Genomic DNA, 17,638 nt, shown 5'->3' on the forward strand with positions numbered 1-17,638 from the left:
TAACGAGAAGAGAGGATATACTGAAGGGCAAGTTCCCATCTCCAGAGTTCTAACAGGTTGGTGTTAGTGGGAAGTATCCAGATAATGCGGACGGTGTAACACTTTGCCAAGCTGTGCTGGCCGTGCACCAAGGCATGTTTAGCCACATTCATGCGAATGGACAGTTTGTTGCATGAATGGACACAGGCAGACATTGTTTGTTGGTACTGAGGATCATCCTGTTGCTAAATATGCCTTGGTGCACGGCCAGCACATCTTGGCACAGTGTTACACCGTCTGGGTTATCTGGATACTTCCCACTAACACCAACCTGTCAGCACTCTGGAGATAGGAACTTGCCCTTCAGTATATCCTCTCTTCTCGTTATCCGCCAGGCCTCAACTTCCGCTAATTTCAAGTTGCCGCCACTCATACCTCACCTGTCTTTCAACAACATCTTTGCCTTTGTACTTCCGCCTCGACTGACATCTCAGCCCAAACTCTTTGTGTTTAAATATGTCTGCTTGTGACTGTGTATGTGCGGATGGATATGTGTGTGTGTGTGTGTGTGCGAGTGTATACCTGCCCTTTCTTCCCCCTAAGGTAAGTCTTTCCGCTCCCGGGATTGGAATGACTCCTTATCCTCTCCCTTAAAAACCACATCCTTTCTTCTTTCCCTCTCCTTCCCTCTTTCCTGATGAAGCAACCATTGGTTGCGAAAGCTTGAATTTTGTGTGTATGTTTGTGTTTGTTTGTGTGTCTATCATCCTGCCAGCGCTTTCGTTTGGTAAGTCACATCATCTTTGTTTTTAGATATATTTTTCCCACGTGGAATGTTTCCCTCTATTATATTCGTAGCTCTTATACAGTATATTTACGCTTGACACTGCGTCCGCACAGAATGAAGTATAACAAAGAAGTGACTAAAGTAAAGTTAAGATGGAGGCTCGACAGAGCACTTAGAGTTCACAGATATTAAGTTTCATGGTTGATATAAACTATCGATGCCACACAACCGCTCCCCCCCCCCCCCCCCCCCCTCAGCAGTACGGAGTACTACAGATGTCGAAGGGTGAGAGGGCATGGGCGTTGATGTCAGCGGAAATCGTGCACATAGGCAAGTGCACCACAGGCACTTCCATCTTGAACGAGGTGGGTTGTGCCGGCGGAGCTGCGAGAGGCAGGTCCAGATCACAGTCAGTCAGCCACTGTCGCCGGATGAGATGGTGGCCGGCCTGGGAGTAAGGGGGTGGGGTGGTCGACGGCATGGTGGAGGTATGTGTGGCCCTTAAGTGGATTGAGCCGTCCATAGAAATGAAAGCACGTAGAGATGCTCAGTCACACATGCGCAGGAGTGTGAGGTTGTGTGCAATGTTGACGTGTAAGGGACCGTCTGATGGCAGGACCTTGGTATCTGTGAAAAGAATGAGCACTCGCTCACCGAACGTCACTACAGAAACGTCGTACACTTGGTGCGGCAGCACGCTGCAGGACAAACTGATAGTAGGTGTGTGTGTCTCCGACGTTGGAGGTGAGGGCGCGAAACCCGTACGGGGTGAAACAGGGGGCGAGGTCAGGAAACAAGCGAAAAAGGTGAACAGTCTTTGGCGAAAGAGGTGTGCGGTGAGGTTGACGGGAGCACGTCTTCATTCTCGATCGAGGATGGACCGTCTGCAGAGTCCGGCTGCTGCGGTGTGAGACCATCAGGGCCGACGAAAGCCGGTTTCAGGCAATGCAGAAAAACTGTCTGTGTGCAGTTTTTAATCATTATATGGAAGGTCGTGTTCCCCCACTGCAGGACCTTGTAGGGACCAAGATAAGGAGGTTGAAGAGGCTTCCTAACCGCATCATCACGCAGCACCATGTGGGAGCAGTCAGAGAGTGCGGTGGGAACATAAGTCTCAGGTGGTGAGTGACTGATGGGTGGGTGCAAACGTATTTGTTGAAAATGCGTGTGCATCCAGCTAATGAAATCTGGTGAGGGGGGAAAGATCCTCGCTAACCTGGGGAAGAATAAGTTCCCCCAGTAGGACCAGATTCTCGCCAAAAACAAATTCGGATATAGTCCCCTGTAGGTCAGGTTTATAGGTCAAGTGTAGACCAAGTAACACTGATGGGAGAGCTTCCGACCAGAGACAATCGCGGCATCGAAGGGCCGTCTTGAGGGTGTGGTGCCATCTCTCCACCAACCCATTGCTTTGTGGGTGATAGATGGTAGTGTGTATTTTTTTAATACTGCAGATATTGCAGAGGATGGTGAAAAGGGAGGATTCGAACAGTCGAACCCGATCAATGGTGATAGTGTCCGGGGCACCTGAAACGAGCGACCCACGAGCCAATGAAAGCTTTGGCTACTGTCTCGGCAGTAGTGTTAGGAAGAAGGACACCCTTGACCCAGTGAGGCAAACAGTCGATAGTAGATAATATGTACCTATGGCCCTCCAAAGCAGGAAGAGGCCCGATCAGGTCAATATGTACGTGACGGAATAGTCCTGCAGGAATGTCGAACTTGCCCAGAGACTGGGAGGTGTGGCAGCTGATCTTGTTGCGCTGGCAAGCGACGCAGCTGCGTGCCCAGGTTTGACAGTCCCGTTTGATATTCTTCCAAACAAAACGTTCTGACACGAGACGTGTGGTGGCTCAAACACCCAGGTGGGCTGGGTTATGCAGGGCGTCGAAAACCTGTCAGCGCAGCCCGGATGAGAGCAAACGGCGTAGGGTGCAGGTCGAAGAATCACACCACACCTCGTCGGAAACGCCAGGAAATTTAGCCTTTTTATGAAAACAAGTGATGTTTCTGGGTCTCATAGGAGAGCCTGAGAATCTTCGTCAGAAGCTTGGAGGGAGGCCAGATCAGAAAGATCAACAATGCGAGAAACACCACTGATCCGCAAGAAGAAACCCGCAGTGACGTTATCTGCACCCTTGATGTAACAGACGTCCGTTGTGAATTGAGAAACCAGGTCCAAATGGCGCTAACGTCGAGGGGGTGCGTCCTCAGGTGGGTTGCAGAACGCTTCTGCCAGTGGTTTGTGATCGGTAAGGACGAAAAACGAACGTCCCTCGACGTCGGGGCAGAAATGTGTGATTGCCTGGTAAACAGCAAGGAGCTCTCTATCGAATGCAGAATATTTTCTCTGAGACGTAGATAGTTTCTTGGAGAAGAAATGAAGGGGAGAAACCTTGTCGCCCTTGCGTTGTTGCAACACTGCTCTTACCGAATTGTTGCTGGCGTCTGTAGTGACGAATAACTCGGCCGAGGGGTTGGGGTGGGCGAGTGTCACAACATGAGCTAAAGAAGTCTTCAGAGCCTTGAAGGCCTCTAGCGTCGGAGCAGTCCAAGAGACGGGTTTGATACCGGAAGTTTGTTTGGACTGTCAGGGGTGCCTGAACAGTGGCGGCTGAAGGCAGATGGCGACGATAGTAACTGATGGTGGCGAGGAAATGGTGTAGCTCTTTGTGAGTAGCGGGGGGTGGCAGAGACGTGATAGCCTGCACACGAGATTTGGGAGGCTGTATTCCATCACTGGATACGGTGTAACCTAGGAAGGAGACTGACGCCTGGCGCAACTGAGACTTGTCTTTGTTGACCTCGACACTGTTGGAGTTCAAGGTCTGGAGGACCGTAGACAGATGATTTTCATTTTCAAATAACTTCCGGGAATTCAGCCAGGTAAAACTTTCAGCGACCGCCGATATTTGGACGGGAGAACACCCCGCCACTTTCAAGGCAAACTGCAACGGACAGGCGACGCACATGCAAATTTAAAACCTCGGTTCTCCGACTGAAGCAGGAAAGATAACACACACACTGAACACTAGTGCCACCAAAGATGACCAAAGTCAGAGCTATCGATAGTGAGACTATGAATTGGCGGGTGAGGTAGCATTGACTCTGTCCCTCTGTTTTTTGACAAGGGAGAGAGCCGGATTCCAAACAGAGTTTAAACAGAAACCTCCATAACTGTTAACGAGGTTGCTCGCTAATTTAATCTCAACTGCCTGCCTAATAACACTGTCCCAATAGCTGGACGTACATGCCAATATCTCAATGTTATTATATAACATGGGGTGACCAGTATCGAAGCAGTGTTCGGCAATAGCAGATCTACTTGGCTGCTGTAATCGTGTGTGCCGTTTATGCTCAGTACAACAGTCCTCCACGGTCGTGATAGGTTGACCAATATATGCCATGCTGCAGCTACAAGGAATACGATATACACCCGCCTTACGCAGTCCAAGGTCATCCTTAACGGAAATCAAAAGTGCTCTAATTTTAGTGTGTGTGTGTGTGTTCTTTCCTGCTTCAGACCGAGAACCGAGGTTTTAAATTTGCATGTACGCCGCCTGTCCATTGCAGTTTGCCTTGAAAATGGTGGGGTGTTCTCCCACCGAAATATCGGCGGTCGCTGAAAGTGTTACCTGGCTGAATTCCCGGAAGTTATTTGAAAGTTGCATACGCCAGGAGAAACTCAGCTGTCACAGATGATTTTGATGTTCCTCCACTGAGCTGCTGAAAGCGAGAATGTCGTCCAGGTAAACAAAGCAAAACTCGAACTGTCGCAAGATAGAGTCAATGAAACTTTGCCACATTTGTACCGCATTCTTTAGGCCGAACGGCATGAAGTGGTATTGGAATAAATCGAGTGGCGTGATAATAGCCGTCTTAGGAATGTCTTCCAGCGCCGCAGAAATCTGGTGGTAGGCGCGTTTACAGTCAGTATCACTGAAAATTGTGGCGCCAGATAACATGAGTGAAGTCACTGATGTTCGGTACTCGGTAATTGTCCTTGGCGGTACGAGCGTTTAGGCGTCTGTAATCGCCGCACATTCGAAAAGATCCGTCGTGTTTGGGGACGAGGTGGATTGGTGAAGACCAGTTGCTGTCTGAAGGTTGCAGAACACCTGCCGCCAAAAGTTCATTAATCTGCTGCCGGACTGCACGCAACTTGATATGGTTAAGGTGTCGGACCTTATGCCTAATAGGACGGCGGGCAGTGGTAATTATCTTGTGTGTCGTTCCACCAGTGACGGAAGAAACTGAGAACTGCAAAAAAGATTGGTTAACGTCCTACCGTCGAGTCTTCAGATGAGTAGGGTGCAATGAGGCATAGCCGTTAGTGCGAGTGGGGAAAGATAGCACGTCTCTTACGGAAGCACGGCGTGCTCTTCTGTGGATGGGGTGAGTACGCGCGCAGCGCCGAGCGAAGGGGAACGGGCGGCGACTGTCTGCTGTTAACCTTGCACTGGACAACCGGCGCGGCCGAGAGCAGCGCTGGTGTCGCACGTTGGGCCACAATGGCCGCTGGGTCATGTGGCCGGTGAGTGAGAGAGGGGGAATGTTTATAAACACACGTGGTAGCTGTCCGAGAAGTGGACGTGGTCGCAACGTGTGCACGACTGTCATTAGCAGCATTGTTCGAACTACACGGCACTGGATGAGGCGAGCGCGACAGGGGGTTGGAACGTCAGATGCAAGTAAAGTTTGTGGACTAACCCGGTGAGAGTTCGAGCTAGGCTCAGCCGAGCCATCTCGTTTAGGTGGCAGCGCCGTGGACTGCAGTTGCAGAAGCGAAGTACGAGCCGTGACGAGCTCGCTGTAAGTGGATGCGATGCGTTGTTTCAGCTTCTTGTTGTCTTGGCGGGGTAGCGTCACCGAGTCGTATTCTGACAGTAGGCTGGTAACGCAGGTCACCATGTTACTCGCATATGATTTCATATGTTGCGGTGGAAACAGAGCATTGGACATAGGTGTGGGTGCATGGTATGTAAGTGTTTGTAGGATGATGAAGTGCTGAACCCTGTACGACGTTCAGTGATAGTTCCTAATGAGACAAAAAATCAATACCGAGGATCATTTCATCGATGTCGACAATGTAGAACGTCCACAAAAAACATAGAGAAGGAGATGGGGTCACCGTAACCTGTACTAACCCTGAGGTAGGTGACGTCGTTGCATTGACAGCTCGTAGAAGTGAATTCGTCTGTGAAGAAGCGGGTGGGGCCATCGAAGTAGGTATGATTGACATGTCAGCACCAGTGTCGACCTGACGCAATGTCAGTCACATACAGACGATCACTCGGCCAGGTGGACGAGTGAACGGAGTGTAATGTAAGAGGACGCCTGTTAGGTTCCCTGCAGGACTAGGTGTCTCTTAGTTCCTGCAGTCGGTGTTTGGTTGTTGGCATGGCAACCTGCACTTCTTCGCGTCGTCGCCGAACACTTTGCGGTACCAGCAGAAAGGGTGAGCAGGGTGAGGAGGAGGTGGAGACTGCGACAGCGGGGGCTGCTTGTCCTCGTTGATTTGTTCCTGTAAATAGACCGGCACGCAAGGTGCGTGGGTGATCCTGGAGTGCTCGGACAGCGGAGAGAGTGAGCCGACCCTGCCAGGAGAAGCAGACGAGGTGACGGCGGAGCGAGCCCTACCTCTGCCGGCCGAAGGTCGGTATGCGAGGGTGGCTGTGCCGACGAACAGAGTGGAAAGAACTGGCTGATTTTGCCGCAGCAGCGAATACAACTGGTCAGCGATGCGTAGGCAGGAGCCGATGGACTCGAACGAGTTTGGCAACAGATGGATCTGTAGATCGATAGGTAGTTTGGCAGACCACACAACCCATAGCATGGTATGCTCGTTCACGAGCAATCGAATGCGGCGCCAGAGTTGTGAGGGGTTGCGTTCCCCCAGGTGCTCCTCGTAGAGAATCTTGATTGTTAAGTCTTGTGGCGAGCAGGCAAGTAATTCCATTATAGTCTTCTTTGCAAACTCATATTTTGATGCAGGCGGCGGCGAAAGGAGCAGGTCACAAATCAAATCCAAGTGGTCGTCAGAAACATGATGTAACTCGAACAGATGCTCCGCGAGCGTGAACCACGATGCTGGGTTGTCCTTGTATAAGTGCAGTAGCTTCGGCAGGCGACCAGGAGGGGGTGATGACGGCGGCTTCGATGTCTCCTGGAGGTAGTTGCTGATTTGAGGTTAAGTCAGAGGCTGGCGCAGTAGGTCCAGATTTAAACCGGGCGAGCGAATCCGTAGTAGTCACGAAAACATGGCACGGCAGGCTTGGACGGTACCGTGGAAGTGGGCGAATGGATGGCACATGAAGGGGGCCCAGAAACTGGACGGTGAGTATAGAGTGTTGGATGGAAATGACCTGCTTCCGGAACAGGGCGAGAGACCGGCACGGCAAACATAGGCGGTGCTATGGGAACGGCAGGTGGTTGAGCAACCGGAAACGGGGGCCCCAGAAAGTAGGGGGGTTGAGAATGCCACCCGAATGGAAGCTATCTGGTGCATAACATGCCTGTAGTGCATGTGGTGGGCCACTAAGGCGAGGAAAGGGGTCCATGTTATGCGAAACACTGAACTGTGTACATAAATTGGATACAACTGGAACACAACGTGGACGAAACAGATCTGGCACGGTTTGTAGTAATGGCGGTGTTGCACACAGCCCGACAGTAACTGATGTAGCATGCTGGTTGGTGGCTAAACATGTATTTGAATGGAGATCACTTTGTTCTTGAAACACTCGATTTGAAGAGACACAGTTCGAAATATTGTCCAGTTCACATTTCACTGTCGGATGCGCATAATCCAGTGACATGAAGCATTAGTCCATTGTTCACTCTAACGGCATAGTTGTCGACGTCTGAAAACTAATGAGGTTAGCACACGGTGTTGGTTGAGAGTGCGAATCACAGTGCGTAAATGAAGAATACGCCGTTGGCGAAGAAACGACAGAACTCTGTGAGCGCAGTTGTGCTTCCACATCTTCAAACAAGGCATTGTTTGGCATGGTCATTGTGTAGTGCATATAGCCTGTTGCATAAACACTGGCGTGGAAGATGTGAAACACGAGCGAACTGCAAGGTCACCACTATGGGAACGGGATCGGTATTCGGGACTTAGAAAACTTAATTCCCATATATGTCGTAGCTCGTATATATTTACACTTGACACTGTGTCCATACAGAATGAAGTGTAACAAGGAACTGACTAAAGTAAAGTTAAGACGGAGTCTCGACAGAGCATTAGAGTTCACAGATATTAAGTTTCTGGTTGATACGAACTACTCACACCACAAATAATAGAGTCTTACAAAATCATGATAGTAGTAATGATCTTTTGAAAATAATTTATTTTCTTGACTGAAACAGAATTGAATCATTTACTTTTAACCTCTCAGAAAATTACGTTTACCTCTCAGGATAATTACCCCAAGGGTGGGAACTGCTGTGCTAATTTATCTCATCTTATCTTTGTGGTTCTTATGCAAAATGTACGTTGGCTGTAGTAGAACTGATCTGCAGTCATCCTCAAAAGTCAGACCTCTAAATTTCTGCAATAGTGCATTGTGAAAAGAGCATCATCTTTCCTCCAGGGATTCTCATTAGAGTTCACATAGCATCTCCGTAATACTTCCGTGCTTATCAAATCTACCAGTAACAAATATAACAGCATGCTTGTGATTTGCTCTGATGTGTTCCTTTAATTCAACTTGGTGATGATCCCAAATACTCAAGCATTAATCAAGAAGACATTCCGGAGGGCTGAACGGAAGGCCTCTCCAGTTTGTCTGACGAACCGGTTTCAGGCTCTGTCTCTGGCTGATACTGATCTTCAGCCGGACATGGCTGCTTGTCCTGTTCCAGAGGTTTCCCCTCAGTCTGCAAGATCCAGGCGGTCGCAGAGGGTGGGCTTACTGGTAGTTGGGAGCTCCAACGTCAGGCACGTAATGGGGCCCCTTAGGGATATGGCAGCAAGAGAGGGGAAGAAAACCAATGTGCACTCCTTGTGCATACCGGGGGGAGTCATTCCTGATGTGGAAATGGTCCTTCCGGATGCCATGAAGGGTACAGGGTGCACCCATCTGCAGGTGGTCGCTCATTTCAGCACCAATGATGTGTGTTGCTATGGATCGGAGGAAATCCTCTCTGGCTTCCGGCAGCTATGTGATATGGTGAAGACTGCCAGTCTCGCTGGCAGGATGAAAGCAGAGCTCACCATCTGCAGCATCGTCGACAGGACTGACTGCGGACCTTTGGTACAGAGCCGAGTGGAGGGTCTGAATCAGAGGCTGAGACGTTTCTGCGACCATGGGGGTTGCAGATTCCTCGACTTGCGCCATAGAGTGGTGGGGTTTCGGGTTCCGCTGGATAGGTCAGGAGTCCACTACACGCAGCAAGCGGCTACACGGGTAGCAGGGGTTGTGTGGCGTGGGCTGGGCGGTTTTTTTAGGTTAGATGGCCTCGGGCAGGTACAGAAAGGCAACAGCCTCAAAGGGTGCGGGGCAAAGTCAGGACATGCGGGGATCAAGCAGCAATAGGTATTGTAATTGTAAACTGCCGAAGCTGCATTGGTACAGTACCGGAACTTCAAGCGCTGATAGAAAGCACCGAAGCTGGAATCGTTATAGGTACGGAAAGCTGGATGAAGCCAGAGATAAATTCTGCCGAAATTTTTACAAAGGCACAGACGGTGTTTAGAAAGGATAGATTGCATGCAACCGGTGGTGGCGTGTTTGTCGCTGTTAGTAGTAGTTTATCCTGTAGTGTAGTAGAAGTGGATAGTTCCTGTGAATTATTATGGGTGGAGGTTACACTCAACAACCGAGCTAGGTTAATAATTGGCTCCTTTTACCGACCTCCCGACTCAGCAGCATTAGTGGCAGAACAACTGAGAGAAAATCTGGAATACATTTCACATAAATTTTCTCAGCATTTTATAGTCTTAGGTGGAGGTTTCAATTTACCAGATATAGACTGGGACACTCAGATGTTTAGGACGGGGGGTAGGGACAGAGCATCGAGTGACATTATACTGAGTGCACTATCCGAAAATTACCTCGAGCAATTAAACAGAGAGCCGACTCATGGAGATAACATCTTAGACCTATTGATAACAAACAGACCCGAACTTTTCGACTCTGTAAGCGCAGAACAGGGAATCAGTGATCATAAAGCTGTTGCAGCATCCTTGAATATGGAAGTAAATAGGAATATAAAAAAAGGGCGGAAGATTTATTTGTTTAGCAAGAGTAATAGAAGGCAGATTTCGGACTACCTAACAGATCAAAACGAAAATTTCTGTTCCGACACTGACAATGTTGAGTGTTTATGGAAAAACTGCAAGGCAATCGTAAAATGCGTTTTAGACAGATACGTGCCGAGTAAAACTGTGAGGGACTGGAAAAACCCACCGTGGTTCAACAACAAAATTAGGAAACTACTGCAAAAGCAAAGAGAGCTTCACTGCAAGTTAAAACGCAGCCAAATCCTCTCAGACAAACAGAACCTAAACGATGTCAAAGGTAGCGTAAGGAGGGCTATGCGAGAAGCGTTCAGTGAATTCGAAAGTAAAATTCTATGTACCGACTTGACAGAAAATCCTACGAAGTTCTGGTCTTACGTTAAATCAGTAAGTGTCTCGAAACAGCATATCCAGACACTCAGGGATGATGATGGCACTGAAACAGAGGATGACACGCGTAAAGCTGAAATACTAAACACCTTTTTCCAAAGCTGTTTCACAGAGGAAGACCGCACTGCAGTTCCTTCTCTAAATCCTCGCACAAACGAAAAAATGGCTGACATCGAAATAAGTGACCAAGGAATAGAAAATCAACTGGAATCACTCAACAGAGGAAAGTCCACTGGACCTGACGGGATACCAATTCGATTCTACACAGAGTACGCGAAAGAACTTGCCCCCCTTCTAACAGCCGTGTACCGCAAGTGTCTAGAGGAACGGAGGGTTCCAAATGATTGGAAAAGAGCACAGGTAGTCCCAGCCTTCAAGAACGGTCGTCGAGCAGAAACGCAAAATTATAGGCCTATATCTCTGACGTCGATCTGTTGTAGAATTTTAGAACATGTTTTTTGCTCGCGTATCATGTCGTTTCTGGAAACACAGAATCTACTCTGTAGGAATCAACATGGATTCCGGAAACAGCGATCGTATGAGACCCAACTCGCTTTATTTGTTCATGAGACCCAGAAAATATTAGATACAGGCTCCCAGGTGGATCTATTTTCCTTGACTTCCGGAAGGCGTTCGATACAGTTCCGTACTGTCGCCTGATAAACAAAGAGAGAGCCTACGGAATATCAGACCAGCTGTGTGGCTGGATTGAAGAGTTTTTAGCAAACAGAACACAGCATGTTGTTCTCAATGGAAAGATGTCTACAGACGTTAAGGTAACATCTGGCGTGCCACAGGGGAGTGTTATGGGACCATTGCTTTTCACAATATATATGTAAATGACCTAGTAGATAGTGTCGGAATTTCCATGCGGCATTTCGCGGATGATGCTGTAGTTTACAGAGATTTTGCAGCATTAGAAAATTGCAGCGAAATGCAGGAAAATCTGCAGCGTATAGGCACTTGGTGCAGGGAGTGGCAACTGACACTTAACATAGACAAATGTAATGTATTGTGAATACATAGAAAGAAGGATCCTTTATTGTATGATTATATGATAGTGGAACAAACACTGGGAGCACTTACTTCTGCAAAATATCTGGGAGTATGCGTGCGGAACGATTTGAAGTGGAATGATCATATAAAATTAATTGTTGGTAAGGCGGGTACCAGGTTGAGATTCATTGGAAGAGTCCTTAGAAAATGTAGTCCATCAATAAAGGAGGTGGCTTACAAAACATTTGTTCGACCTATACTTGAGTATTGCTCATCAGTGTGGGATCCGTACCAGGTCGGGTTGACGGAAGAAATAGAGAAGATCCAAAGATGAGCGGCGCGTTTCGTCACAGGGTTATTTGGTAAGCGTGATAGCATTACGGAGACGTTTAGCAAACTTAAGTGGCAGATTCTGCAAGAGAGGCGCTCTGCATCGCAGTGTAGCTTGCTGTCCAGGTTTCGAGAGGGTGCGTTTCTGGATGAGGTATCGAATATATTGCTTCCCCTTACTTATACCTCCCGAGGAGATCACGAATGGAAAATTAGAGAGATTCGAGCGCGCACGGAGGCTTTGCGGCAGTCATTCTTCCCGCGAACCATACGCGACTGGAACAGGTAAAGGAGGTAATGACAGTGGCACGTAAAGTGCCCTCCGCCACACACCGTTGAATGGCTTGCGGAGTATAAATGTAGATGTAGATGTGGATGAATGGGTTGCTCTAGTATTCCATTTTTGGCCTACTTTGTAGATGAGCAATGCTTTCCCAAAATTCTCTTAATAAAACAAAGTCAAGCATTCGCCTTCCCTACTAAGAACTTGTGTCCTCATTCAATTACATACTGCCAGAATGAGATTTTCACTCTGCAATGGAGTGTGCACTGATATGAAACTTCCTGGCAGATTAAAACTGTGTGCCAGACCGATGCTCAAACTCGGGACCTTTCCCTTTTGCGGGGAAGTGCTCTACCATCTGAGCTACCCAAGCACGACTCACGCCCTGTCCTCACAACTTTACTTCTGCCAGTATCTCGTCTCATTCCTTCCAAACTTTACAGAAGGTCTCCTGCGAACCTTGCAGAACTAGCACTCCTGAAAGAAAGGATATTGTGGAGACATGGCCTAGCCACAGCCTGGGGGATGTTTCTAGAATGAGATTTTCACTCTGCAGCGGAGTGTGTGCTGATATGAAACTTCCTGGCAGTTTAAAACTGTGTGCCTGACCGAGACTCGAACTCAGGACCTTTGCCTTTCCTGGGAAGTGCTCTACCAGTCTTCAGTGGGGCCCCATGCCATATGCTTTTCAGAAATCTAGAGATGTGGAATCTGCCTGTTGCTCTCCATCCATGGTAGAATGTCTTGTGAGAAAAGAGCAAACTAATTGTTGCTAGAGCAATGCTTTCTAGAAGTATGCTGATTTTATATGGAAGCTTTCCTCTTATGGAGATTATTATATTTGAACTTACACTCCTGGAAATGGAAAAAAGAACACATTGACACCGGTGTGTCAGACCCACCATACTTGCTCCGGACACTGCGAGAGGGCTGTACAAGCAATGATCACATGCACGGCACAGCGGACACACCAGGAACCGCGGTGTTGGCCGTCGAATGGCGCTAGCTGCGCAGCATTTGTGCACCGCCACCGTCAGTGTCAGCCAGTTTGCCGTGGCATACGGAGCTCCATCGCAGTCTTTAACACTGGTAGCATGCCGCGACAGCGTGGATGTGAACCGTATGTGCAGTTGACGGACTTTGAGCGAGGGCGTATAGTGGGCATGCGGGAGGCCGCGTGGACGTACCACCGAATTGCTCAACACGTGGGGCGTGAGGTCTCCACAGTACATCGATGTTGTCGCCAGTGGTCGGCGGAAGGTGCACGTGCCCGTCGACCTGGGACCGGACCGCAGCGATGCACGAATGCACGCCAAGACCGCAGGATCCTACGCAGTGCCGTAGGGGACCGCACCACCACTTCCCAGCAAATTAGGGACACTGTTGCTCCTGGGGTATCGGCGAGGACCATTTGCAACCGTCTCCATGAAGCTGGGCTACGGTCCCGCACACCGTTAGGCCGTCTTCCACTCACGCCCCAACATCGTGCAGCCCGTCTCCAGTGGTGTCGCGACAGGCGTGAATGGAGGGATGAATGGAGACGTGTCGTTTTCAGCGATGAGAGTCGCTTCTGCCTTGGTGCCAATGATGGTCGTATGCGTGTTTGACGCCGTGCAGGTGAGCGCCACAATCAGGACTGCATACGACCGAGGCACACAGGGCCAACACCCGGCATCATGGTGTGGGGAGCGATCTCCTACACTGGCCGTACACCACTGGTGATCGTCGAGGGGACACTGAATAGTGCACGGTACATCCAAACCGTCATCGAACCCATCGTTCTACCGTTCCTAGACCGGCAAGGGAACTTGCTGTTCCAACAGGACAATGCATGTCCGCATGTATCCCGTGCCACCCAACGTGCTCTAGAAGGTGTAAGTCAACTACCCTGGCCAGCAAGATCTCCGGATCTGTGCCCCATTGAGCATGTTTGGGACTGGATGAAGCGTCGTCTCACGCGGTCTGCACGTCCAGCACGAACGCTGGTCCAACTGAGGCGCCAGGTGGAAATGGCATGGCAAGCCGTTCCACAGGACTACATGCAGCATCTCTACGATCGTCTCCATGGGAGAATAGCAGCCTGCATTGCTGCGAAAGGTGGATATACACTGTACTAGTGCCGACATTGTGCATGCTCTGTTGCCTGTGTCTATGTGCCTGTGGTTCTGTCAGTGTGATCATGTGATGTATCTGACCCCAGGAATGTGTCAATAAAGTTTCCCCTTCCTGGGACAATGAATTCACGGTGTTCTTATTTCAATTTCCAGGAGTGTATAATGTGTTCAATAATTCTGTAACAAACCGATGTTAAAGATGTTGTTCTGTAATTCGGTAGGTCTGTTCTTTTACCACCTATGTTTTTTTCCAGTTACTGGAGAAATGGTGAGCCTGGAATAAATGAGAAGTGCTTTGGTAGGACCACATTGTATCATAACTGACTTTGTAAAACTTGTCAGGAATGGGTTAAGACAGACTGGATTATGCTACACAGGTGTAAGAAGTATACCACTCTTGGTCAGGTAGTGGTATGTCATAGATTTATCTACTTTAACTTGTTAATAGCATTGTAGAAATCTAGGAGTAACTGATAGAGACAGTATAAGAAGCTTACCTCTGGAAGTTGCTTTGGTTCCTTTATATGCATACCACCAACCATTATCATGTTTGGCAGTAGGGGTCTTGGATAACTAATGCTCACATGTGTATTAAAGAGCATCAGTGATGTTTGTCTTTCCAAGGCAGCCAGGCTAGGAATTGTTGAGTCATTGAGGTTCTTCTGAACTATGGCATCAAGAGCTGGTAGAATGTACCAATATTGAAGGAGCCTTCCCAATGTTCCGTATGCAGCATTCAATAGCCGCTGTAGAAAATCCATGTGGTCAGAGTAGGCTAAGAGAGGATCTGGGATGTATGCAATATTTGATGGATTTCCCATCTTGTCTCCAGCCCACTGAGATCCTTCATAAGGAATAACCTGGATCAGAGGTGCCTTAAACTTGTGTGCAAATACATGAAAACATTCTTGGTAAAAGTCTTCGGTGATGACAGCATCAAATTTCTCATTTGATTTGTAAAGTTTCTGGATTCCTTCATCTTTGAGCAAAATTTCACATGAACCCCTGGCAAAGTTTAAGAGGAAGAACAGCGCGAAAAATGGGTTCCCCATAGACATCTGAAACATATTCATTTTAGCAGCACTGGTACCTGAAAAAAGAAATTGAACAGTGATGTCAGCAAACACAGAAGAAAACCTGTACTTCGTCTAATATTGATTTTGTAATGAAATTAAGATCCATGGAAATGTTTTGCCTGTGATATCTGACTACACAATAGATATACAGAGTGCCTCAAACTGAATTGGTTATAGTGGGTCCACAACCGACCGTGTTGAGAAAGGGAATCAGTGCTCGGAAATGCTTATTTATTGTGTTAGGGACATACACAGCATACACTGCATAACCAGAACATAGCTCATAGTAATTGTTCAAAGTGATTAATGTCAGTCTTGATGCATGTATTGCAGTGGTGCATGCCATTCTGCTGCATTCTCTTAAGGATCCCAGATATCTGTTGTACATTGTAACAGGCGGATGGTGACAAACGGCATACATACCTGACCACGAAGCAGATGTACTGTACACAACTGAGCTCATAGGACACATGTCATGTGATGACCACATGCATTCCACCAGTGCATTAACGTGTGCCACATGCACACCACTGTTGTTAGTGTCAGTTGTCTGTTCCATCAGCCAGCTGAGGTGTGTTACTGTGTACAGTGCATGGTCCGTGATCAAAGCTGGACATGGTGGTATAAAATCCCTATAGAAATCGATGAAGACCTGTTGCTAGGGCCCAAGGTGCCTGCCTCCTGGTACAAAAGACACCAGGTATCTTTGAGAGAGTGTAGCAGAACATCCTGCACTTTTGCCATGCATACATTGAGACTGTTGGTCATCACTTTGAACAATTAGTGTGAGCTGCATTGTTGTTATGCAGTGAACACTGTGTACATTCAAAACACAATACACTGAAGTGCCAAAAAACTGGTATAGGCATGCATATACAAATACAGAGATACGTAAACAGGCAGAATATGGCGATGTGGTCAGCAATGACTGTAAAGACAACAAATGTCTGGTGCAGTTGTTAGATCAGTTACTATTGCTACAGTGGCACATTATCAAGATTTAAGTGAGTTTGAACAGGGTGTTATAGCCAGTGCACGTCCGACAGGTCTCTGAGGTAGCGATGAAGTGGGAATTTTCCCACACGACCATTTCATGAGTGTTCCGTGAATATCAGGAGTCCAGTAAAACATCAAATCTCCTACATTACTGCAGATGGAAAAATATCCTGCAAGAATGGGACCAACAATGACCAAATAGAATCGTTCAATGTGACAGAAGTGCAACCCTTCTGCACATTGCTGCAGATTTCAGTGCTGAGCCATAAACAAGTGTCAGCATGTGAACCGTTCAACGAAACATCATGAAAATGGGCATTCGGAACTGAAGGCCCAAGCATGTACCCTTGATGATTGCACAACACAAAACTTTATGCCTCACCTGGGCCTGTCAACACTGACATTGGATTGTTGATAACAGGAAACATGTTACCTGGTTAGACGAGTCTCATTTCAAATTGTATTGAGTGCATGAGTGTGTACATGTATGAAGACAACGTCATAATCCACGGACCCTGCACGTCAGAAGGGGGCTGCTTAAGGGGAGTTGGAATGCCCTATCTCGCCAATGTTAAATTTGCTAACTTTGTGTACCTTTTTCTTTGGAACTATTATCTTCAGAACTTTGAAATTCTGGCAGAGGTTTTCAGCATATATTGTGAGCCCACTGAACTAGAACCAATGTTTTCTTTTTGTTGGTATAGTATTTATGAATTTTTTACCATTAAGCCATTTTTTATTGGAAAAAGTATAACATAAACTTCCCTAGTTCAGAGAATAAGCCAGTTCTTGTCATGATTCTAGTTCAGTGGCCTCTTTGAACTGTTTTGCAGCATTTCTGAAAATTTGAATGTTGTTGGTTGAGTGGTTTATGAGATAAAGGTACATGTAACACTAAAAATGTCAAATGCCAGAAAATGCGATTAAAGTAATTTATTATGAAAATTCACAAATACCTTTTATTCTATTATCAAAAGTGTCCAGCAGAGTAATCAGGGTCATCTTCTAGTTCTTCTTCTTCACCTAGAAGCTTTCTTCTCCTTGCTGCCCTTGCTTTTTTTGTATTAAATTCAGCTGCATACTGAGCCTTCCTTACTCGCACGCTGTCCAGAAGCTGAAGACCTCTGATGGTGTTGATACCAGGAGCAATGCCGAGCCTTGCCATGACCTTTAGCCTACCCATATGACCATCATTGAATGAAATAACAGCATCACTGACTCCCCATTTCAATGTTTTTATCCCAACAAATACATTCTTAGGTACACGAGTCCAAATGAGGTTGTTGAACGACTCGTTTTGATTCTGGGTACAACCATGAAGACATTTTCGCAGAAGATCAGGATGCCCCAAGTCTCTATATATTGGTTTAATTACTTCCATAACAGCCAATGGAATATAATTTTTATGGTGATAAGGATCCCCAGTAGCTTGAGATTTTCTAT

The 17,638-nt window shown here is 47.5% G+C and overlaps 1 protein-coding gene across 1 annotated transcript in view; it reads right to left on the reverse strand.

Moving 5' to 3' along the window:
• The window catches only part of LOC126418697 (UDP-glycosyltransferase UGT5-like), a 111,000-nt gene that overhangs the window by 48,451 nt on the left and 44,911 nt on the right, over positions 1-17,638 (reverse strand). Inside the window, exon 3 of the mRNA XM_050085592.1 lies at positions 14,621-15,213. Coding sequence (XP_049941549.1) covers positions 14,621-15,213 — 593 coding nt within the window. The remainder of the gene's footprint in view (positions 1-14,620; positions 15,214-17,638) is intronic.

The sequence above is a fragment of the Schistocerca serialis genome, chromosome 9 (genome assembly GCF_023864345.2).
Source record: "Schistocerca serialis cubense isolate TAMUIC-IGC-003099 chromosome 9, iqSchSeri2.2, whole genome shotgun sequence".
NCBI classification, from domain to species: Eukaryota; Metazoa; Arthropoda; class Insecta; order Orthoptera; family Acrididae; genus Schistocerca; species Schistocerca serialis.